The sequence below is a fragment of the Schistocerca americana genome, chromosome 4, assembly GCF_021461395.2.
Source record: "Schistocerca americana isolate TAMUIC-IGC-003095 chromosome 4, iqSchAmer2.1, whole genome shotgun sequence".
Taxonomy (NCBI): domain Eukaryota; kingdom Metazoa; phylum Arthropoda; class Insecta; order Orthoptera; family Acrididae; genus Schistocerca; species Schistocerca americana.
The window spans coordinates 585,985,365-586,009,539 of record NC_060122.1 but is presented as its reverse complement, the minus strand read 5'-3'; the positions used below and the strand labels follow the sequence as shown (position 1 = coordinate 586,009,539).

The window sequence follows — 24,175 nt, the reverse complement described above, 5'->3', positions numbered from 1 at the left end:
CCTATCACTTCCATGTTATATAACTAACGTAACCAAAAATAATATTTTTCCAAAAAATGGTTCAAATGGCTCTGAGCACTATGGGACTTAACATCTGTGGTCATCAGTCCCCTGGAGCTTAGAACTACTTAAACCTAACTAACCTAAGGACATCACACACATCCATGCCCGAGGCAGGATTCGAACCTGCGACCGTAGCGGTCACGCGGTTCCAGACTGAAGCGCCTAGAACCGCACAGCCACACTGGCCGGTAATATTTTTCCACCCAGAGCCAAAATTACACCGTTTTGTCATTTCAAAACTTTTTGAGTAGTTGTCACATACTTTTGAAGCGTGTAATACTTGGAAAAGAGATAATGTAGGATACGAGGAATATCTAAACAACCATGCGGAATAGAGGTTGATTTAAAATAAAAGATAATGATATAGCTTTTATTATGGGTTAATTTTTGATGTCGTAGGTAAGGCAAAAATTATTCAAAAAACAAGAGAAAGGGTGTATATGAAGGTGGACTGCAGTATTAAATACATACAAAGCGTCATAAAACATCTCTTCCTGCTACCACGCTAAGTACTCCCGTTATCTTAGTCAGTAGTAAGACATTTACTTGTCTATGACTTTATACGAGGGTTGGAACTTAAATAGTGGCAACTATTTATTCACAACCTATACAAAATAGTTACATGTTTGCGTTGCCACCGATGTGGAAGATGTAGTATACTGTTAGCAGAGCCTGTTCTGTTGATGGTGCGAATTGAGTGGTCTAAATTTGTGGTGATTCTCGTGTACGACTGTGATAGTGTTATCCTAACGCATTACGTTGCTCCACGGCAGACCGTCAACGCACAGTATAACTGTTCTTTTTTGGAGCATCACCTACGACCAGCTTTGCGAAAGGAGCGGTGACACTTTCTGCGCAACACACCCATCATTTTGCACGACAATGCGCCGGCGCATACAGCGCAAGCTGTGGCTGCTCTGTTCGGTCGATGGGACTGGGAAGTACTGTACCATCCACCTTACTCGCAGTTCTTAAATCCTTGTGACTTTGATTTGATTCAGAAGATGAAGGAACCACTTCGTGGCATTCGCTTCAGAACTGTTCCAGAGATTCGACAGACAGTAAGCCATTCCTGTATCACCATCAACAGAACAGGCTCTGCTAACGGTGTATTGCGCCTGCCACATCGCTGGCAACGGGTTCTACACAGTGCTGGTGACTACTTTTAAGGGCCGGCCGGTGTGGCCGTGCGGTTAAAGGCGCTTCAGTCTGGAACCGCGTGACCGCTACGGTCGCAGGTTCGAATCCTGCCTCGGGCACGGATGTGTGTGATGTCCTTAGGTTAGTTAGGTTTAATTAGTTCTAAGTTCTAGGCGACTGATGACCTCAGAAGTTAAGTCGCATAGTGCTCAGAGCCATTTGAACCAACTACTTTTAAGGACAGTAACAAGTGCAAACATGTAACTCTTTTGTATCGGTTGTGAATAAATAGTTGCAACTATTTGAGTTCCAACCCTCGTATATCATCTTGCAACTTCTTATTCCCGACCATTTACTACTGATTAGTGTTTCCTGTTTTCAGGTACAAAAAACGTCAAACAGTGATAAAAGATCTTGAAAAACAAGTTGCAAGGTGATATGCAAATAATTTTACATAAAATTACACTGACGGAAACTAAAAATGTTACTTCACAAATAACTAGACCGAACGCCACCACACTGGTATTTCCATATCTATGTTATTATGTGAATATAATTAAAGTTACTTTCAAAACGCTGTAGAAATAACGCCACTGGTCAGAGTGGCGTCAAATTGCAACTGAATATTATTGGAAAAGGGGGAAAACATATGACAGAAGAAAAAAAGTAGTGTAAAATATGATCAATAGATGGCGCTGTTTGTGTCAGAATACATAAATGAAAACATCCATCACGCGCGACCCGTTAAAGTTGGTATAAACACGCAGGGTAAACGGTTTTTCTCCTTTCGCGTCTGCGACATTCGCCATAACTGTCTCAATGCAGGATCGCTCTCTGTTTGTAAACTGTATTACAAGAATTATGACAGTGCGCACGTCGCTCTGCAGATGTTCCGGACAGTGAAGGGTTTGAAACAAGGTGTTGGTTCGATGACTGCCGTGGGTCTTAAGAAAATGGTTCGGAAATTCGAAAAGACGGGTTCTTTTGGTGTGAAACCTGGTAGAGGAAGGAAACGATTCGACGTCAGTGGAAGCAGTGGCCACAGCAGTGCAGGAGGAGACGAGTAGTGGTATGCGAACGTGTAGTGCACGAAGAATTTCCCGAACGGTGGACATACCCGTGAGCAAGGTGCCAGGAAACATCCTTCTTTGCTATCCATTCAAAATTACCCGTGTGCACGAGTTGCTTCCTGGAGACCTGCCAGCAAGAGAGACCTTTGCTTTAGAATTCCTTGCTCGCATGGAAGTGGACAATGATTGGCCGTGGAAGATTTTGTGGACAGATGAAGCCCACTTCCATCTGACAGGATATGTCAATAGACAGATTTATCGGGTATGGCCAACGGAAAAACCACGCTCAAATCAACCAGTACCACTTGATCGTGAAAAGGTCGCTGTGAGGTGCGGGTTTACAGCATCATTTATCATAGGTCCATATTTTTTCGAAGAGACAGGTGCTTCCGGTCATGTTACCTAAACTGTCACTGGTAAGCGCTATGAGGGTCTTTTGCGCAACCACGTCATTCCAGCTCTCCAACTGCATGGATGTGTGGATGGGATCATTTTTATGCACATTGCAAATCCGGCTAAGCATCTGCTGAAGCGTCATTTCGGAAATGCTAGAATTATCAGCCGTCACTTGCCTACAGCCTGGGCGTGCCCATCACCTGATCTTGATGTGACTTCTGGCTGTAGGGCTATCTCAAAAAGATGTTGTGTTCAGTGTTCCGATTGCAAACTTGGCTGCATTGAAGGCACACATTGCGCAACACATTCTGAATGTGAAACACTTCGATCAATTATGGAACATGCTTTTTCTCTTTTTGTAGAAAACGGTGGACAGCATAATGACCATGTTTTGTGCCAGTCACACGGTAATTAATAATCCTATTTGATTTTGATTGATGCTTTTTATGCGGTTATTGGCCTCAGGACAATTAAAAACTGATTTTTCCCATCCGATGTGATATGACCTTGCCGTGGTGGATGGGCGTACGTAACTAACAGTATCACACCCACACACCCATACACAGTGGATAGTACAGTTTGTTTAACGTCAAACGTCCACCTTAGGCATTTTTGTATGATTCATTTGTCATTTGTGGTCGACGACTAATAAGTTATGATGCTTACAGCGCCATCTATTGCAACATTTTGGAACTATTTATTTTTCTTCTGTCATACGTTTTCCCCTTCTTGGATAATATTCCGATGCAATTTGACGTCATTCTGACCAGTGGTGTTATTTCTACAGCGGTTTAAAGTTTAGCTTTAATTAGACTCACCCTGTATATGTATACAAATTTCATCCTTATGCACGCTTGTTTTCAGTACTTTCTGCACAAAAAATTATTTCTACAGATGAAGAATTATGTGAGTACACGATGGCTGTTGACTGTCTTTAATGTTACTGGAACTCTTCAGGTGTAGATTGCAACGCAGCATGCCCATAAGACGTGCGCCTGCAGATTACCGCCGTCTTTCAGACTTCAAGAAACATAAAATCACTGGCGTGAGGGAACATGGAAGCATCGTATCGATAGATCGCACATACAGTTGACTGTAGTGCAGTGGCTGCGGAACGAGTGGTGGCAGGGTGATCTCGGGATAACAGTGTGGCAGAAAGGGTGGGCACAGGTCGGTCTAGAAGTACGACACCGTGAAAACATCGTAGGAAAGTTCGGCTGACTCTTATTGATAGACGGATGAGAAAAGCTGAAATATGTGCAGAGGTTACAGGCAGAGTGCCACCACGGACTGTCGGGAACAGATTACTGGAAGCTGGATTAAGATCTCCATTTGCAATGCGAAATTTACCTCCGTCACCGTACCACAGACACCGTACCATAGCCACAAAGTCAAATGGGAAATTAAGTGGCACATTACAGCGTTCAACGAGAAGGCTCACTTCCGTCTGTGGAGGTCAGACTCGCCAACGTGTCCGTAGGCAACCTGGTGGACGGTCACGGGCAGTAGCGACTCTCGAGACCAACACCATTCCTTCTCCTTGAACCATAGCGTGGGAAACTATTGGATGTGACAATAGGACTGCTTTGGTAACTGTTGAAGCTAGAATACTCGTTAGTATGTGGCAAGAATGGTAACCCTGTTTTCATATGCTTCATCAGGGTACCAAATGGCGTATTCCAGCAGGACAATGCGTGGCCCCACTCTGCCATTCACATCGGAGATATCTTTAGCAATGTACGGAACGTTGACTGGTTTTCCCAGTACCCTGATTTGTCATCCACAGAACGTGTCTGGGCTGTGATGGGAAGATGTAGACTGTAATACCAGCCTCCAGGAAGCAGTCGTCATGAAATAAAGTAGAATAGTTGAAGGTGTGGGAAGAAATTACCCATGATAAATTTCAGAGTGTGTTTGCTCCCATCTACCAGCAAGCCTGAATTTGTGTCCATTGGGCTCACACATCGTACTGATGTTGACGATGGACACCAGTTCCAAGTGGCATGAAAGTTTAATCATTTAACGCCTTTTATATGATGAACATCTCCACAAAGTATGATACATACAGGACTGATGCTTCATGGTTTACAATTCTCCAATTATGTCAGTGTATAAAATAAATTATGCTGTCAAAGAATGAACAAAAGTATTGCATTAGAACGAAATATTGTGTTTCGTTTGTTGCTATTACCAAATCGCAATAACAAAGAAGAACAAACCACATCTTTGTGTGTGTAACTACCCTTTGGCCATCAACGAACATCTAAAACAGATTTGTAAATTACATAGGAAATGTAAATAATTGTTGACGGCTGCAAACATTCGAATATGACATGTTCAACCGTTTTTATGGTACAGCCCACTGGAAACAGTATTTATCCAACAAGAAACGTGTTGTACATGTACAGCGACAACGACAAGGATGTTTTTCGTATTTCAGACTCATTTGACGACATATGATATTTATTTAAATATCTCCTTCTTTTATTTCATTCAGTTGAGGCAGAAATAGGTTACAGCCCTGAGTTGATCCATTTTTTGAAAAGTAATGGTTTTCGATTGCGTAACAACATACTCGGCGATTGTACCTTATGGAGAATGTATATTTTGGATCTAACTTGAATAATCGTACAGGTTTTTACGAGGAAATAGACTGAAACATTCTAAAAACTGTTTTAAGGATTTTGAGGTACATTTTCTCATGCATCACTGACTGAAAGTAAAGGATTTAAAAATAAGCATAGCTGAAGAGGAGGGACAGACAAAATCAATAATTGCGATACAACATAATGTAACATGGTGTTCTTGATATAAAATGGTTTTAACATATTATTTTTTGCATAAGCTTCTTACGTACCAGCCACCGTATTCAGGAGTATCACGAATCCATTTTCGCTTGTCAATAGTTACATCTTTGGTCTGTTCTAGGATGTAAGGGTTATGCGGCTATACTATGACACCGTTTCGTTGTAGCATCTGTGATTTTCTGTTAGAGATTTTTCCCTTAGTTATAAAATCCTAGTATTTAGGAATATGGGACTCACCTTTCATGCTCTGCCTTTTAATTCGACTGAGAAAAGTGAGTCACTCGAAACCCATACAGACAGCAGAGTACATACGACGGATATGAGAGATTTTTGGGGATTTTAAGGGATGTTCTGGAGAAGATTAGGAAAAGAGTAACCGTAAAAGATTCAAATATATACTGAACAACAAGTACAGTAACTGAGCATAGAAAATACTGCAGTGGCCATAGAAACCTTATGCTGTCCGCCTCTGAAAGCTTGCATAAATGTACTAACCGCTAGGCGAAACTCGGGTACATTAAGGTAAAAATAAACACGAAAATAGGCTACTTAAATTGGATGAAGAAGATGATGACAATGGTGATGTACATACGTGATACTACAGCGTATCGATTAATTTAGTAAATGTTTTCAAAAGCTTATGAACAAAAAATGTAACACGTAAACTTTGCTATAGGCATATAAACTGGAGAAAAAAAAACCGCGGAAATTAGAAATTAAACTCAGGATCCAGTGCTCGTCATATGCACTTAGTATCAACTGCATTAGACACATCTACTCAGTAAAATGTTGCAAAAGCTTTCACTTGAACGACGTTCAATGTAGACATCCACAGTTCCGTATTGTACCCCGCTGTTCTGTGCTGATGGCAGGAAGTTTAACCACCGCCAGTAGTATATTCTCGCCTGTAGCCGGTGAACGAAACAGCAATACAAAAGTACAAAGTCTTTGTGTTGTCAACAGAGAAGCAGTAACATCGTAATGGGTCGGTCACGAGCGCTCAGGTATGTCGAACGTGGGCTAATCACTGGGTATCACCTAAGTAACAAATCCACCAGAGAAATTGCAGTGAATCAGCGGAAGGAATCAGTCTTCAGCTCCACAGTGCTGCCAGCAGTCGAGCTAGCACAATAACAGCGAGTAAGGAGTACAAAAGAGTGGGGTAGTGTGGCGAGCAGCTCCTCAAAGCCACGCTTTTCTGTAGTCCACTCTAAGCGACGATTGATGTGGTGTAATAAGCGACGCCAGTGGACAGTGGAGACAGGAAACGAATGATCTGGAGTGGCGGATCACGGTATACAAAGGAAGGGTTTGGGTTTGGTGAATGCCTGGAGAACGTAGCTTGCCGTCATGTAGTGTAGTACCAACAGTGTAGTATGGAGGAAGTGCTGTTACGGTGGAGGGATGTTAGTTGTGGTCTCCTTATTACGCTTAAGAAAACTGTAAACACGGTGTGATACGAAAATATTTTACAGCATTAGCGAAACAGTTGGGAGATGATGCCTCTTCGTATCAGCATTATAATGCAGCCTGTCACTAGGTACCATTTGTTTGACAATTGTTTTGACAATTGTTTGCCCTGAGTCCCGACCTCAAGCCAATAGAACACCGTTCGGATAAGTCAGGACGTCGAACTGACTCCAGGCCTGTAGTCCAGCATCAGTATCGTCTCTGGTTTCGGTTATTGAGGAAGAATGGGCTCAGTTTCCTGGACCTCGTCGATAGTGCCCCCAGCAGAGTTCAAGTTGTCAAAAGCCAAGAGCGGAACATCATGTATTAACGTCCTTTATTAGGTATCCAGATAATTTTGATCATTTAGCGTCTTATTGTGTTTTGCTGCAGAACAATGTTTTCCTAAGTCCTATGTCCTATGTTACTTATACTATTACAAAAATTCATGCATAAGCAGCTCTCAGTCACGAAAAAGCCATTACATCGGTTAATTTCAGGAGCTATGAAGGACAATATGAGTCCCTTCTCGAATGTTAAGGATACTGTATCAGAAACCCGATGCTTTAATCACTTCACAATACCTGAAACCTAACTCTACTAAAGTAACAGTTGCCTGAAGTACAATGAATCAATCTGCGGAAATCGAAATGCACCGAGTAGTTTATCAGAGGACGTATTTTCGTGACTGAAGGTGACTATAATCCATAAAAGCAATTTAGTATATGCAAGTTACAGAAAGAACAGAATTATTTTTTTTTGTTGTAGCTTAATGGCATTTTTACAGTGAGGTCATTACCCTTGGAATACTATTTCAGTTTTGATACACAGACAAGCATAGGACTGAATTCTCTCGTAAAGTCAGTCTTTCGGTTCCTCTAGAGCTTATTCCGGATACCTGTAGGTCGCACGAGGCCTACGTTAGGATGACAGGACAACTGCCTGACCGTGACTCGCAGCTGTTGTGATTCCAGAATTTCACCACCGGGCTGCGACGCTCGCCCTCCACTGCGCCAGCGCCATTTCAGTGTCGGAGTGTTCCTGTGGAGCGGCAACTGCCGCAATTTTCCCGCTCTTGAGCCGCAGAGCGCCCCTGAAGAGCGGCAATTGCGGGGACTTTCGCCCGAGCCATTTCGTGCCTTTGCGTGTCCGGAGGCGGTGGCTGCTGCCAGCGATGCTCGCCGTGTCGCGCAGTACGCGTAGCTTAGGCCCTGACACTGTGCTCCAGGGATGGTCAGAGACAGTGGGATGTCGGCGATCCGGTGCCGTGGTGACCCACACGGACTGTGGCTGGTGATCCGTTGTGGTGGCGTTGGCGGTGGTGGACCCGCTGCCGTGGTACAGCGCCGTGACCAGCCGCAGCGCGAAGTGCGGCACCTCAGCCAGGGACAGCACGCTCACCCCCAGGAACAGGCTCAGGACGCCTCCGAATGACACTGCAAACACGCGACATTGCCCACAGTCTTCATGTCATGCTTTCGAAAATCACATTATACAAGGTGAAGAAAACTTCACGCACACGGGTTTCACAATATGATTACTTGCCGCCTACCGAAACAGAAATGTCGCATTTTTTCGCTGGAAAATGGACGTCAAATAATGAAAATTAGACAACATTATAAGCACGTGTACGAAAGCATACTAAAACGAAAACTAAACTCCTCCAAGAACAGGCCAACGGTACCGACCGGCCGCCGTGTCATCCTCAGACCTCAGGCATCATTGGATGCGGATATGGAGGGGCATTTGGTCAGCACACCGCTCTCCTGGCCGTATGTCAGTTTCCGAGACCGGAGCCCTACTTTTCAATCAAGTAGCTCCTCAATTTGCCTCACAAGGGCTGAGTGCACCGCGCTTGCCAACAACGCTCGGCAGACCAGATGCCCACCCATCCAAGTGCCAGCCCAGCCCGACAGCGCTTAAATTCCGTGATCTGACGGGAACCGGTGTCACCACTGCGGCAAAACCGTTGGCACACGAAAGCATACTACTGTGCAAAAATTAAGGACGAATGTAATTTTTGCGTATGTCACAGCTAAGTAACGCAGCTCCATGAAACTTGGACCATACATAGAAGGAACTGCTAGAGTATAGTACAGAAGGTAATTAAAAGAAATACACGATGAGGCAAGTAGAAATTACACTGTTATTCAAAAAAATAATCACGCTGAAATCACCGCATTTATTATGTTCCGCTAGACATTACTGAGAGCTGGTTTCTCAGGATGGGGCAGGATAAGATTACAGTTGTGGACGGGGCCGTAATCAGTTACTCTCGGTTGCACAACAAATACGTAAACTTTATTTAAAGAAATTAAAATTGTAAAACAATCTCTTAAGAAAACACAACTGACTGTATGACGGCTGAAGGCCTTACACAAAAAAATTTAACAATTTGTATCCTCAGACAACAAATGGCTGAAGGCCTGAATAGGAAATCAGAAGAACAATTCCAAATAGCACATATTAAGATAAATACTTCGTTTTAAAACAAACTCTAACACGGCTGAAGGCCTTATTATAAAAGAAGTGAAGTTATTACTCGGCTGAAGATCACAAACAATTCCAAATAACAAACGACTGAAGGCCTGAATTAGAAGTCAGGAAAACAATTTCAAATAGCGCACATCTGAACAAACACCTTGCCTTTAAAACAAGATTGCTTTAAAAAAAAAACTTATTGTATCAGGACTGAAGGCCATATTAGGAAAGAAGTGAAATTATTGCTCGGCTGAAGGCCACACAAACAATAATTAGAAAATTACAAATATCCTTAAAACAAACATCATAATCTAAGGAATCAGGACACGCGTTTCTCAGCAAGTGTTCCAGGGGTCGGCCTGGGAAGAGAACTCAAACATAAGGTAAGGTGAGACAGCCGGCCAGAGTGGCTGAGCGGTTCTAGGCGCTACAGTCTGGAACCGCGCGACCGCTACGTTCGCAGGTTCGAATCCTGCCTCGGGCATGGATGTGTGTGGTTTAAGTAGTTCTAAGTTCTATGGGGTTGATGACCTCAGGAGTTAAGTCCCATAGTGCTCAGAGCCATTTGAACCATTTTTTTAAGGTGAGACAGGAAGCCAAGAGTTGTACTCACGTTAACAGGATGGTAACTCAACTAGGGGCAGCTTAAGCGCCGACCGACCGACTAACCAATCCGCCTCACGTCCGATCACCTGTATAACGATGGAATATTTTTAGGCAAGAACGAAGAGACAGAAAGCACTACGTCTTCAGAAAACACCCAAGGCTGAAGGAAACACTAGAACCAAGGTAGACCTAAAAAAAATGCACAGTACAATACAAGAAGCTGTCGAACTACACGCAGTGTCGGACAGCATCAACACGACGAGGAAAGGTACACTGCCAGAAAAGTACGCTAACCTCCAGGGCAGGTAACTGGGATGTTAGCGGCTACAAGGCAGAAAATACCGCTGGTTGCACTTGAGCAATAAGAATAATACTAAATTCAATGATGAATAACAGATAGAGAAAGAAGGCTGCAATACTTCACCGCCTTGAAACAAAAAATTGTTCAAATGGCTCTGAGCACTATGGGACTTAACTTCTGTGGTCATCAGTCCCCTAGACTTAGAACTACTTAAACCTAACTAACCTAAGGACATCACACACATCCATGCCCGAGGCAGGATTCGAACCTGCGACCGTAGCAGTCCCGCGGTTCCGGACTGCGCGCCTAGAACCACTAGACCACCGCGGCCGGCGCCTTGAAACACTTCACTCGTTGCCGCCAGGCTCAGCGGCCCTGAGAGCAACAACCCACCGACCAAAGGCGAGATCTCAGAATAGTCGAGGTTGCATTAGCAGTTATCTCTTCACTCAAACGTCCAGGGGTTTGGTGTGCAACGAAGCCGTCGCTGTCACAGCTACCCCTATTCGATCCGGCAGTGGCAGTACGGCTTGCCATCGAGCTACACGGACCTGCTCGCTGCTGCGCCCCAACCGACTGATGTCCGTTCGCAACTCCCCCAAACCCAATACGAAGACAGCATTAAAATAACTTGTTATTCAAAACCACAAGATACACATGGATCCGGGAAAACAATTCCACCAACAACTCACAATACTGAAACCAGTCACTGTGAAACAACACGGACAAATTAGAAGTCGGCACAAACACAGAGAAGTCAGAAGCGGTCGGAAGACCAAATGCATGCCGTACACTCCGACGACCAACTGAACGACTAACCAACGGTCGTCCCCACTCAAGACAGGCATGGGAAAGATCCCAGTGTAAATCGTCGACTGACAACTTATTGCCAGGAGGACACTTCGACGGGCGGACACACACACACACAGGTGAAAGTTCCGCTACTCGAATATCTCGGTCCATGCAGTTAAAACTCGCTGAATCCGGTCCTTGACGTGGTCGTGCACTCTCGCGACCATGTCCTTCCGTCGGACAGTGCACGTGTGTTGCGAGCGGTCGGGCGAGTACTGGCCGTCCGTACCTGACTGCTGCTCCTTCCCAACTCCACTCGCTCGACACACGACGACCCGGAAATACTAGAGGCCGCTCCAAAGATGGTACCATAGTACGCGCTACCGATGTTGCTGCCACTCACGGACAGACATGGCTAACAAACGTAGTGGCGCCAGTGAACACATTAAGAAAACGAGACGCCACTATCGCTATTACAAGATGCCAAGCTATGAACGACATCAACGGAAGCCGCACACGGCTCAATTACAAAAGGTGGGACTTGATTGTTAATAGAGGGTTTGATCACCACGGACAGAAACGCACGATCTGCAACTTGCTCTCATGCGGCAACAACGTTTGTAAGGAGTTCTTGTGGTAGGGCGTTTCGATCCTCCACCAGCGACTGATGACAACTGCTGGATGGTAGCTCGTGTATGCAGACGAACTGCAATACCTTTCCCCAAAGCATACCACATGTGGTCGACGGAATTTAAGTTGGGAGAACGAGCAGGGGAGTCCATTCGCAGAAAACCCTCTCGTTCCAATGACTCCTTCACCTGCACAGGACGATTCGGTCGCGCAATGTCGCCGGCCGCTGTGGTCGAGCGGTTCTAGGCGCTTCAGCTGCTACGCTACGCTCGAATCCTGCCTCGAGCATGGATGTGTGTGATGTCTTTAGGTTAGGTTTAAGTAGTTCTAAGTCTAGGGGACTGATGACCTCAGATGTTAAGTCCCCTAGTGCTCAGAGCCATTTGAACAATTTGAATTCGCGCAATGTCATCCATAAAAATGAAGTCGGGGCCAAATGTACAACTAAAAACCACACACCCATGGGCAAGAAGTACAGACAGCATCACAACAGCGTTAACCGGTGAATGTGCTGTGTTCAAAGCTTTGGAGGTCAGTACGCCCATGAAAAATTATGCCTCCCCACACCAGAACTCCTGGAACACCAAGACGATCACGTCTATTCTTGATTGCATGACATGTTCCCAACTCTCGCCGTATGAGCATTGTTGAATATGGTCGTTGTGGCAGTCTAGTTTGTATAGTGTGGGGAGGAATAATGTTGCATGAGTGTACTGACCTCCAAATCTTTGAACACGCTGCGCTCACTCGTCAGTGTTATTGCGACACTGTACTCCTTCCCCAATTGTTCTTTTCAATGGTTCATTCGGTTTCTACTTCATTTTTGTGGGCCGCGCGGGATTAGCCGAGCGGTCTGTGGCGCTGCAGTCATGGACTGTGCGGCTGGTCGCGGCGAAGGTTAGAGTCCTCCCTCGGGCATGGGTGTGTGTGTTTGTCCTTAGGATAATTTAGGTTAAGTAGTGTGTAAGCTTAGGGACTGATGACCTTAGCAGTTAAGTCCCATAAGATTTCACACACATTTGAACAACATTTTTGTGGACGACAATGCGCGACCACATCGAATTGCTCAGGAGGCAGAGTTCTTGGAACGAAACGATATGTGGCGAATAGACTGGGCTGCCAATTCCCCGACTTAAATTCCATCGAGCCTGTAGGGGTTGGGTTGGGGAGACGTACTGCGTGCGTCCATATGCACCAACGACCATCCAGAGTTGTGAGCCGCGCTGGTAGAGGAATAGAACGCCTTACCACAAAACCCATCACCAGCCTTGTTTCCGCATGGGAGCTCGTTGCGGATCATGCATTGCTTTCCTGTCTTTTGTAATGTCCAGGGGACCATCACAGATCGCGGTGACTTCAGCGTAATTATTGTCTTTGAATAAAAGTGCCATTTATGTTCACTTCATTGCCCATTTCTTTGCTACCTTACGTACATCACTGTACAGTTTCTTTCTATATATGGTCCAAGTTTTATCGAGGTGTTACTTGGCAGTCATACATCAGCGAAGCTTGCTTTCGTCCTTACGTTTAGCACACCATTGTCGCTTCATTCAGTACACTGAAACACTGTTGCTAATTTAGTGCAGTGGATAGAGTTTCTTGATTATAATAGTGAATGGTTCCAACTCTGTTTCGGGTTTATTTTATTTTTATTTGCAAATTTTGTTCAAAATGGCTCTGAGCACTATGGGACTTAACTACTGTGGCCATCAGTCCCCTAGAACTTAGAACTACTTAAACCTAACTAACCTAAGAACATCACACACATCCATGCCCGAGGCAGGATTCGAACCTGCGACCGTAACGGTCGCGCGGTTCCTGACTGAAGCGCCTATAACCGCACGGCCACTCCGGCCGGCTTTTGTTTAACCCAATAATATTGTAGTATATATTGTTTCTTAAGCCATCCGTGACCTAAATCCCCTGGATTCCTTACTGTTGAGATATTTAAAAAAGAAACACGTTTATACCAATTCCCCAAAGGCAGTATGTGCACTGGTTACAAGCGTCTATGCGACTCTTGTAACTGCGGATGCTGAGAAACATGATACAGGGAGTTTGGAGATGCAGGAAGATCGCATTGAGAATCTGCTTTCATGATAACGCATGTTTTGTGAATGACATTCTATCACTGATGGTGTGTTTATAATATTTAAGGAAGTTGATTACGCGCTACATCTAGCCACTTACATTGGATGTAATATGTATGCTTAACACTCCATACTGATAGGTTTTGCAGCTATCTCCATCCTAAGATACGATATTTTTATTTGACTCATGTGTCTGACCTATGACAATTACGTTCACTGTTAAAAAAACTGTGGCTGCGAGACGTATACGGATCACGAAAAAGGGTATACTAAAGTAGAATTGGGCAGAATAAATGTAACAAATAATATGAAAGAACACCTAGATCCAGACTCTAACCCTCTACCTCATGTGTTCCCAAAACTCTACCCACTGAACTAAATTAGCAGCAGTGCTCTGGTGTACTGAATGAAGCTATGGTTATAGTAATGCCAAACTGCCAGTTTTGGCGTCCGTTTCCCACCGAAAATAAACGTAGACTGAAATTTTGCCAGAGATACTGTTGCACTATTAGCATGGAACGAATCACACTGTGAAAGATTCCGGGATTGTTTCTTCACTCTGTGTAACACGCAATCGTAGTATCCGTAAACTATAGGCAGATGAAAGTCTTTTTTTTTGTAAGACTATGAGCTGCTGATAAACAAAGCTTTACTTACTAGCAGTCATCATGAGACAACATAAAAACATTTCATGGTGCCTCAGAATGAGAAGCTAAATTAAAACTGCTAGCAAATATAGATTCGGTTATTACCGGCTCGAGCTTTTACACAAAAGAAAGCTTTCTTTCACTATTTACGAGGTATATAGAATGAAAACGTCCAAAAACTCTTTCCATGATGGAATCAGTACATTTCTACTTAATCACATTACGTTTTGTTAAGGCGGGCGTATGTGTGAGGCAATAGCCTTTAATGGAAGAAATGAACACGACGTAATGGAGCATCAGGTTGACCAACACATTGAGCACTGTTAAACTGAAGGAAAGTATCCTGTCGAAATTTTGTTTGTTACAGGCGGTCCCTGTCACCTGCAAAGTGCGCAGGGATTATAGTGAGTTTTATGCTCTGTATTATGGCATTCCTGAAGACCGAAAATCTCCTGTGTGAAAAACAAGGTTCAAATGTATCTGAGCACTACGGGACTTAACATCTGAGGTCATCAGTCCCCTAGAACTTAGAACTACTTAAACCTAAGTAACCTAAGGACATCACACACATCCATGCCCGAGACAGGATTCGAACCTGCGACCGTAGCGGTCGCGCGGTTCCAGACTGAAGCTCCTAGAACCGCTCGGCCACCACGGCCGGCTCCTGTGTGGAAAACAACATGGGTTTCCAAAACGACGATCATGCGAAACCTAGCTCGGTCTGCTCGTCCACGAGACCCAAGAGATGTACAGAGTGGAGCACGGCAAATTGCTTATGAATTCACGTTCTAGCGGCACTGTTGGTCGAATAGAGGGGAGAGTGAGCGTGGTTTATAGTGACCGACTGGAGTTTGTATTCAATTGTTGTTTAGTTGCAATAACGCAATGTACACCTGAAGCGCGCTCATTTTGTGTCGAAGTGTATGTCTCGAATTCTCACTCGATCATTGCAGTGCAACGTGCTTTTCATTTGCGATTTGCGGTACCCCACGCGGACGTGTTCCTGAACGGCACTGAATTTTAAATTGGGTAAGTGCATTAAGAACAATAGGGGATATGTCATCTATACGAAGAGGACCTGAGAGAAGCGTTACAACATCACAAAACGTCGAACGAGTTAGAGCAGCAGTACTAAAATCTTCGAAATGGCTCTGAGCACTATGGGACTTAACATCTGAGGTCATCAGTCCCCTAGAACTTAGAACTACTTAAACCTAACTAACCTAAGGACATCACACACATCCATGCCCGAGGCAGGATTCGAACCTGCGACCGTAACAGTCGCGCGGTTCCGGACTGAGCGCCTAGAACCGCTAGACCACCGCGGCCGGCAAAATCTTCGAAATGCTCAGTTGGGAATCACGCACTTTCTCTAGGCATTTCAAGACGTTCTCTCGACTGGATACTTCATAATGAACCGAATTTTCTCCCATATAAAATGTGTGTGGTCCAGAAATTGTCAGTACGGTATTATGTAAAACGGATAACATCTGGTGAAGACATGCTTGCAACCATACCCCCTCACTCAAATGTGTTCTTTTCTGATGAGGCACATTTTCACCTTCAGTGAGTGTGTAAACAAACAGAATATGCTGTACTGGAGCGACACGAACCCCAGGCAAATTCACCAGAGGCCGCTGTGTGCTGCGCCATATCACGAGTAGGCATCATTGGCCCTTACTTTTTCCAGGAAAATCGTCGTGCTGTAACTATGAATTCTGATCGTTACTTAACTATGCTGCAAGAGTTTTTCCAGCCGGCTTTCGAGGCAATGCAATTACAGGTTACCTGGTTTCAACAAGACAGTGCCATTGCAGACAGCGGGCATTACCATGAATTTTTTGAGGCAAACGTTTTATGGAGGGCTTATCTCTCGGACGGAGAATCTCAACTGGCAGGCACGATCACCGGACTTATCCTCATACCGATTTTTTTCTTTGGGGTTACCTGAAGTCAAAGGTGTATTAAAACCGTGCCAACATCCTGAAAGACCTACAGAACACTATTGATGCTGAAACTGCAAGAATACCAGAAGACATGCTCTTTCAGAGCGCATGAGAATTCCAGAAAACGACTGCGGCAGTGTGTGGATTGTGAAAGTAGACTGATTTCTCAGGATCTATGCACCCAAATTGCGTGAAAATATACTCACATGTCAGTTCTAGTATAATATATTTGTCCAGTGAATACCCGTTTATCATCTGCATTTCTTCTTGGTGTAGCAGTTTTAATCGCCAGTAGTGTAATTGCCGGCCGTTGTAGCCGAGCGGTTCTAGGCGCTTCAGTCTGGAACCGCGAGACCGCTACGGTCGCAGGTTCGAATCCTGCCTCGGGCATGCATGTGTGTGATGTCCTTAGGTTAGTTAGGGTTAAGTAGTTTCAAGTTCTAGAAGACTGATGACCTCAGATGTTATGTCCCATAGTGCTCGGAGCCATTTGAACCATATGACAAATAATTATTGAGGAAAAAATTCCATACATCGCGCAGTTTCCGAGTTATTTAGCATTGAAGTTAGCAAATCACATCGTCGATACCTCAAATTCAAGCAACCTGCCAGACACGGTTTCGCCAAACGCGTTCTTCATTTGTTTTCCTCTAACGGAATAAACATAGTTTTTGCTCAACTAACTAAATTTACCACTTCCGAAAAAGGTACATTTTTAACTGGTAATGAGTATTTGAACAAGTGGTAACTCACGGACGCAGAAATGTCTGTGCATTACCGCAGTTTAATGTGTGCGAGTGCTTGAATTGGTGCACGCAACGAGCTGATTGGCTAACTTCAGTACTACATAATTCGGAAATGGTGCAACATATCAAATTTTCTCTCTTAACAACTATTTCTCACCACAACCTCCTCTGCAACGCCCTTTCAAGCTTTTCACATTATTTCTGACCATTCTGTATATAAATGACCCTGTGAATAAAATCGGAGTCCACAGCTCGTGGTAGTGCGGTAGCGTTCTCGCTTCCCACGCCCGGGTTCCTGGGTTCGATTCCCGGCGGGGTCAGGGATTTTCTCTGCCTCGTGATGACTGGGTGTTGTGTGATGTCCTTAGGTTATTTAGGTTTAAGTAGTTCTAAGTTCTAGGGGACTGATGACCATAAATGTTAAGTCCCATAGTGCTCAGAGCCATTTGAATAAAACCGGAAGTTCCATGAGGCCTTTTGCTGATGATGCTGTTGTATACATCTAACATTCTGCGTGGTGTCTGTTTATTTTAAGTCGTGTCTCCCTACCACTTTCGCGCAACGACGCTCTGAGCGTGTTTTTTAGGGAATTGACTTGTTTGAACCTGGGGCCTGTTGCTGGTAAGGAGACGCCAGACTACGCATGACATGTAGAGTTCAGAGGAGTTCAGTGAGACTAGCGATGATATACTCAAATACTTTATGATTTCAGCGTCAGCTCCATTGCACTCCCAGTAAAAGAATCTTAATACTAACTAAATTTAGTTTAAAGGGTTAAAGGCTTCCCTATTTTTAGTTAGCTGGTAAAATAACGTCGAGAAAGCAGTTAAGTTTACCATTGGAATTTTTATTCTACTCACAAAACATTGTTTATAAATTGTACTGTTGATAAAAGGAAATATTTTAATACAGGATGATAAAAACTAACTGCGTTCAACAAAAATGTGAACGAATATTCCCTGAATGGGTTTCCAAGTTCTATAATGGATCGAAGGATGACCTATGCCATATGTATAAAAAATGGCCTACAGTGACCCTCAATTATCTTTAATTACGTATTTAACTTGTCGTAAATTACAGTGGCTTCTCAATAATTATATAACAGAAAAATCATCACGTTTCAAATTTTAACTTCAAGTAGCAAATGTGAATACCACGAAGTTTAATTGACGATCGACACTAGTATTACGTAAAAAGGGGATGTAACAGATGAGAATTCTGCAGTTCTGAGTGAAGCGTTATGCGCTCTTATGCGGCATCGCGTGCATTCATTACCTCGTCGGTGGTTAGGCGGTGTGAGGGGCAGCTGGCGGCCCAACTCCACACACCTCGCCGTCTCGGTAGCAACTCTCGCGAACTTATCTTTACTGCTGTTTGACGAAGTTGTTTAAGAGAAAGGCATCTGGCTGTGTTTTCAATGACCAATCAGCGTCTCAATGTTAAGCTCCGCCTACAAAAATTCTGTCTGTCCAATGAGAAACATTATACTTTTCGTGGCGGGGCAATGTTCTTAATGTTTGCTACGTAACGGAGACGCATATAGTTTCACGCTAAAATCTTGCAGCTGGTGTGGCCCTTTTAGTATTATCGTAAGATCTTTACTGTTCTTCTGGAGGACTCCATCTTTTAACATGGGCTGGGGGGATGGACCTCTTATCGTAGGGCCTTCTAGCCTACACGGCTCTGCTCTTGGCTTCTGTTCTCGTTTCACCCCTCGGAACCGTGTCTGTTTCACGGTGGGAAGGTATGACATGCATTTAGACGTTCTTGTGTTAGTCTGTGGTATTCCATTTGCTCACTCGTTGATCATATTACTTTGGTTAATTTAATGTCAGGATTTATTCGGAGCTATGTGACATATTGCTGGATTTGCTATCATGTCAGGAGTTTCATGGAAGGTGTTGGATTTGCATGACACCTTACATACAGAGATGTTGAAACATTAGAAAACTGTAGCAAAATGTAGGGAGACCTGCCGATCGACGTTTGGTGCAGGGACTGGCAGTTGACTCTCGACATAAATAATGTAAGGTGTTGGCAGATTGTATGGTTGTATAACAATCACTGGTATCAGTCAATCAACGAAATATCTAGGAGTATGCATATGGTGCTGTTTAAAGTGGAATGACCACATAAAACTAATTGCAGGTAAAGCAGAGGACACACTGAGATTCAATGGAAGAATCCTCAGGAAGTGTAGTCCACACTCAAAAGTGGTAGCTTAAAAAAATCTCGTTTGATTTATGCCTGCATATTACTCGTCAGTGTGGGGTCCTTATCAGACAGGGTTGATAGTGGAAATAGAGAATATTCAAAGAAGAGCGTCTCGTTTCTTTACAGGTTCATTTAGTAAGCGCAAAAACGTCACAGAGGAGCTCAGCCACTGGCAGACGCTGCAAGAGAGGGGTTCTTCATCACAGTGTAGTTTAATGTTAAACTTCCGAGAGTGTACGCTTCTATAAGACTTAAGTAATACATTTCTTTCTCCTTTGTTTACCTCGACAAAAGACTATGAAGGAAGAAATTGAGAGATTCTAGCCTAGACGGACTCTTAGCAGCAATCATTCATCCTGCAAACCATTCGGGATTGGACTAGGAAACGTGGGAAGTAGCACGCTTCAAATGTTTCCAAAAGTAAAATGTTGTGTAACTAGGGCCTCCCGTCGGGTAGACCGTTCGCCGCCGGGTGCAAGTCTTTCGAGCTGACGCTACTTCGGCGACTTGCGCGTTGATGGGGATGACATGATGATGATTAGGACAACACAACACCCAGTCCCTGAGCGGAGAAAATCTCCGACCCAGCCGGGAATCGAGCCCGGGCCCATAGGATTGACATTCTGTCGCGGTGACCACTAAGCTACCGGGGGCGGACTTTCCAAAAGTTAACGGGCGGTGAACAGATACAGGCATCACGTCTCTTCAGTGAAAATTGTGCTAAACCTGACAATATTTATGTCCGAAAGAAAAGACACCAACTATATATCACTAAGGAAAGGATGGCCAACGATCTCTTCAGTGCGGCTGCACACCAGGTTCGAACTCTTACGGGAATTGACGAAATGCAGCGATTAATGAGGAGCACTACATTAGTAGTGTGTGGATAACTTGAGAGTTTGGGTCTGACGGGAGGCGTGTTGTGGTAGTCCGTGCAGTTGCCGTGACCACTGTGTCCGGGTGGCTTAGTGGTCAGAGCTTCTGCCTGGTAAGCAAGACTCGGGTTCGAATCCCTGTCCAGAGCAAATTTTCAAAACTCCCTGTCGATTTAAATCAATTCCCATTTGCAGCCAACTTCTGTAATTCCTTTGCAGCCGATAATAATTGCTGCTGCCGATGAATAGACGTCTATCTCAATCAGTTTCCGAAGGAACACTGTGAAGTGAACCGTATGCAGTGGACATCTGAAGCCGGGTGCTTAGTGAAAGCCAATTGGATATGGAACCAAATAAGCAGCACGTCTTCAGCGGGTCAAACAGCCCATAAAATGGACAGCTGCTGAATGGAGGCGTTTAGTATGGTCCCATGAGCCGCTATTTTGCCACTTTCCAAACGATGCAATACATCGAGTGCAACGGGCGCCCATTGAGGCGTTAAACTCTCCATGTGTGGAGGGTGTAGATCATGTCGGTAGCGATTGTGTGTTGTTTTTGAGATATTTTTCGTTTGCTGACTCGGACCTACTAATTCATGTTGTTATGCAAGTGGACCAGGACGCTTATTTCTTCATAATTGGTGACCAAGTGCTGCCCTTTCTCCTAGGTCCCTACGACGAATATGATGTGGACACTTCCGTCTTCCAAGATGACAACAGTCTTGTTCGCATTGCTGTATGAATACATTCCTGCGTTCCTGGTTTGCAGAAGACTCAGGAGCCGTATAGCTCCTCTACTGGCCATTAAATTACCCGATATTACTCGCATAGAACATGTACGGGATTACTTGGAACAGTAGATGAAACGTAATAAAAAACATTCCAAGAATTTTATAGCTCTTTAGAATCCTATGGTCATGGCTTCAGCTGGATATGGGATACCTGCTAACTCTATCAAGCAGAATTGTGGACATTATCTACACTAGAGGCAGTGTTTCATAGTAGTAAGTGACAAACATTTTGTATAGCACTCTTGTTTAAGAAACTTTCTGGGCCTCTCTTCCAAGTTTATAGTTATTGCTCTCGAACAAACAAAATATTTGTAGGCAGCTTGTGATGGAAGTGATTAAGTGTATGTGGTTACTAGGCGGCGGTCAGCGCAAAATCCATCCTGCGACATGGAGAAGAGCAGACTCTGCATGCGGTGGCAGCATCGGCCAGGTTGGGCTGTGGCAGGAAGCTACTAGCTATGGGTCTTGCTTGCGGTCATCGTTTACCCAAAGAAATACTTGCACATCGTACCAACAGACAGTGAAATACCTTATATCAGGTCTGGCAATAAAGTATCGCCTCTGAATTATTTCAGATACCTTTGCAGTTGAAGGGCAAGCTTTGAATCAAAATTTAGTTCCTGCACATTGGTCCTCCTTACCGACTGTCCCTCTGTGGAATCTGATAAAATATATTTTATAGCAGTTAACATGTTATTCGATTCGCACTGAGACTTGGGCGTTTGCATTTATGAGAATATGTCTCTCTGCGGCATGAAACACCTACCCCGTAGAGTCTCTCTTTTGCGTTCGTTGAAGATTATTGTGACGCTCTCGAGAGACTAAATAAATTTGTAACGAAGTAAACAGCTCACCTCTGAATCATCTCTGTTTCTTTTCTATATTCTAGTTACTAAGAACCTCAATCCAGTAAAAAGTAATAAAGAACTGATGGGACAAGCTTCTTCGTGAGTGAATTACAATTCATAACTCTTCCGATAAATTTCATTACAGTATCTACCTTTCCCTTTGATAGATTTAGGCAGTCGTTCTCTCTTAAGGCGATGCAGGCATCTACTGGTAGAAATTTGACGGTTGTGAGATTTCAGTAAGTGATTACTGTTATGTTGTCAAACGACAGTTACTTACGCTGACGGTCAGCTATCAGTCTTGCCACAAACTGTCATCAATTTTATTGGGTTCGAGAATAGTTTTTTAACCATGCAACCCTCTTGTTCAACTGGAAGAAGAGCTTTCCCAAACTGAAACAATAAAAAATAGTTTTTCTGCTTTGTTCTTGTTGTGGTCTTCAGTTCGGAAACTGGCTTAATGGAGTTCTTCATGCTACTGCTTCCTGTGCAAGCACCTTCACCTGCTGCAACCACATCCATTTGAATTTGCTTACTTTAATTAGGGCTTGGTCTCCCTCTAAAATTTTTTACACCCCAATCTTCCTTCCATCACGAAATTCACGATTCCTTTATGTCTCAGGCTGCACGCTATCAACAGATACGTTTTTTAAGTCAAGTAATGCCATAAATTTTCTCTTCCCTCAAATAGATTCAATACCTACTCGTTAGTTATCCCATATACCCATTTAATCTTTAACTTTCTACTACAGCACCACAGTTTAAAAGTTTCTATTCGCTCCTTCTCTGAACTGTTCATCACCCGAATTTCACTTCCGTACAAAACTACACTCAAAATGCCTTCATAAAAGACTTTCTAACACTTAAATTTATGTTAGTAAGTAAAAACAACTCATTTTAAGTAACTCTGTTCTTGCTGTTGTAGATCTGCATTTTATATCGTTTCTGTTTCTGCCATCGCCGTTTCTTTTGCTGCACAAATACCGTCAACTCTCGATAATTCGAAATTTAAGGGACCTCAGAAAAAGGTCTAGTAATTGACAGGTAGACTTAACGATGGTTTGACTAGCCGTGGTTGAAACAAGGAAAAGTCGAAATTAGGGTTAAGATAACAAAAATAAAGTAAAAAAATAGTGTTACATTTTGAATAACATTCGTATTTCTTTCCGAAGGGAATCAGAAATTAGCTACTACGTTTCAAATTAAGAGAAAGTTGATTTTTTTACCCATTTTATGATTCCTTTTATTTTAACATTTCAGACCAAAGGCACATATAATTTCGGAAAAATGCAAGAAAGCCCTAATATTATATTGCAAAGAAACGAGTCATCTTTTGAGTAAACAAAGGAATGCTGCGAAGAAATGAATGATGGAACAATTGAAGACTTTATTCGAACTAACGAATGTTAAATAGCCGCTAACTTCGAATTATAAAGTTCTTGCGGACGTTCTTTGACGACGATACCTTCGATGTTTCGAGTGTACCAAAATACATAGTATTTCTTCGACTTATCAAATGTTTACCCAGGGACCGGAAAACTAGTTCAGTAGTCGAGAAATTCGATTCATCGAGGTTCAAATTAGCATAACTGAAAGTAGTAACATGCCTGTAGTGTATCATTTCCTAATCTAATTCCCTCAATATCGTTCTATTCAATCCGACTACATTCCTTATTCATTTATACGTCACCAGGAATCCTCAAACGCCGCCTATAGACCAGGTAGCTGGAAAATGAGTATGCTACACAATGTACCCTGCACCACACACTGTTGGGCGTCTTGAAAAGTATATACGACGTAGGAATATGAAACGTTCTAAGTGTAATATTTTTTCAGAAAACGGTATTCAGTGGCATTGTGTCCTCGGCTATGTATTATATGTCCCTAGACTTGTTCCAAATGTCAAATCGCGGAGTAAATATTTAAAATATTCATCGCCAGATGGTGCATGGTCTTTTTCCCAAACAGTGCTTCCTTCTGGAGTTCCAAGTGCCGTCCTTCAAGGTCTGATCCGTTTAGTCTGGGATGGTTTGAAGAGAAAACATACAAGTTTCTGATGAGTGCGCACAGATTTTTTACACTTATAGAAATGCGAAACTGGTGAGCAAGTCGTTTGTTGCGCAAAATTAAAAGAAAAATATTCCTGAGTCAGCGAAACTTATGAGCACATTACATGTAATTCCAATGAATAAAACTGGCTTCTTTGGTTTTAAAGGTGCTACTGAAACACTGTTACCAAGTGATTAACTTTCACTGTTGCGAGGCTGGTTTGCAGGACTTGCAA

At 43.5% G+C, this 24,175-nt stretch overlaps 1 protein-coding gene across 1 annotated transcript in view; it reads right to left on the bottom strand.

Moving 5' to 3' along the window:
* Positions 1-7,903: 7,903 nt before the first annotated feature.
* The window catches only part of LOC124613630 (sodium channel protein Nach-like), a 170,122-nt gene continuing 153,850 nt past the window's right edge, over positions 7,904-24,175 (bottom strand). Inside the window, exon 8 of the mRNA XM_047142344.1 lies at positions 7,904-8,361. Coding sequence (XP_046998300.1) covers positions 7,904-8,361 — 458 coding nt within the window. The remainder of the gene's footprint in view (positions 8,362-24,175) is intronic.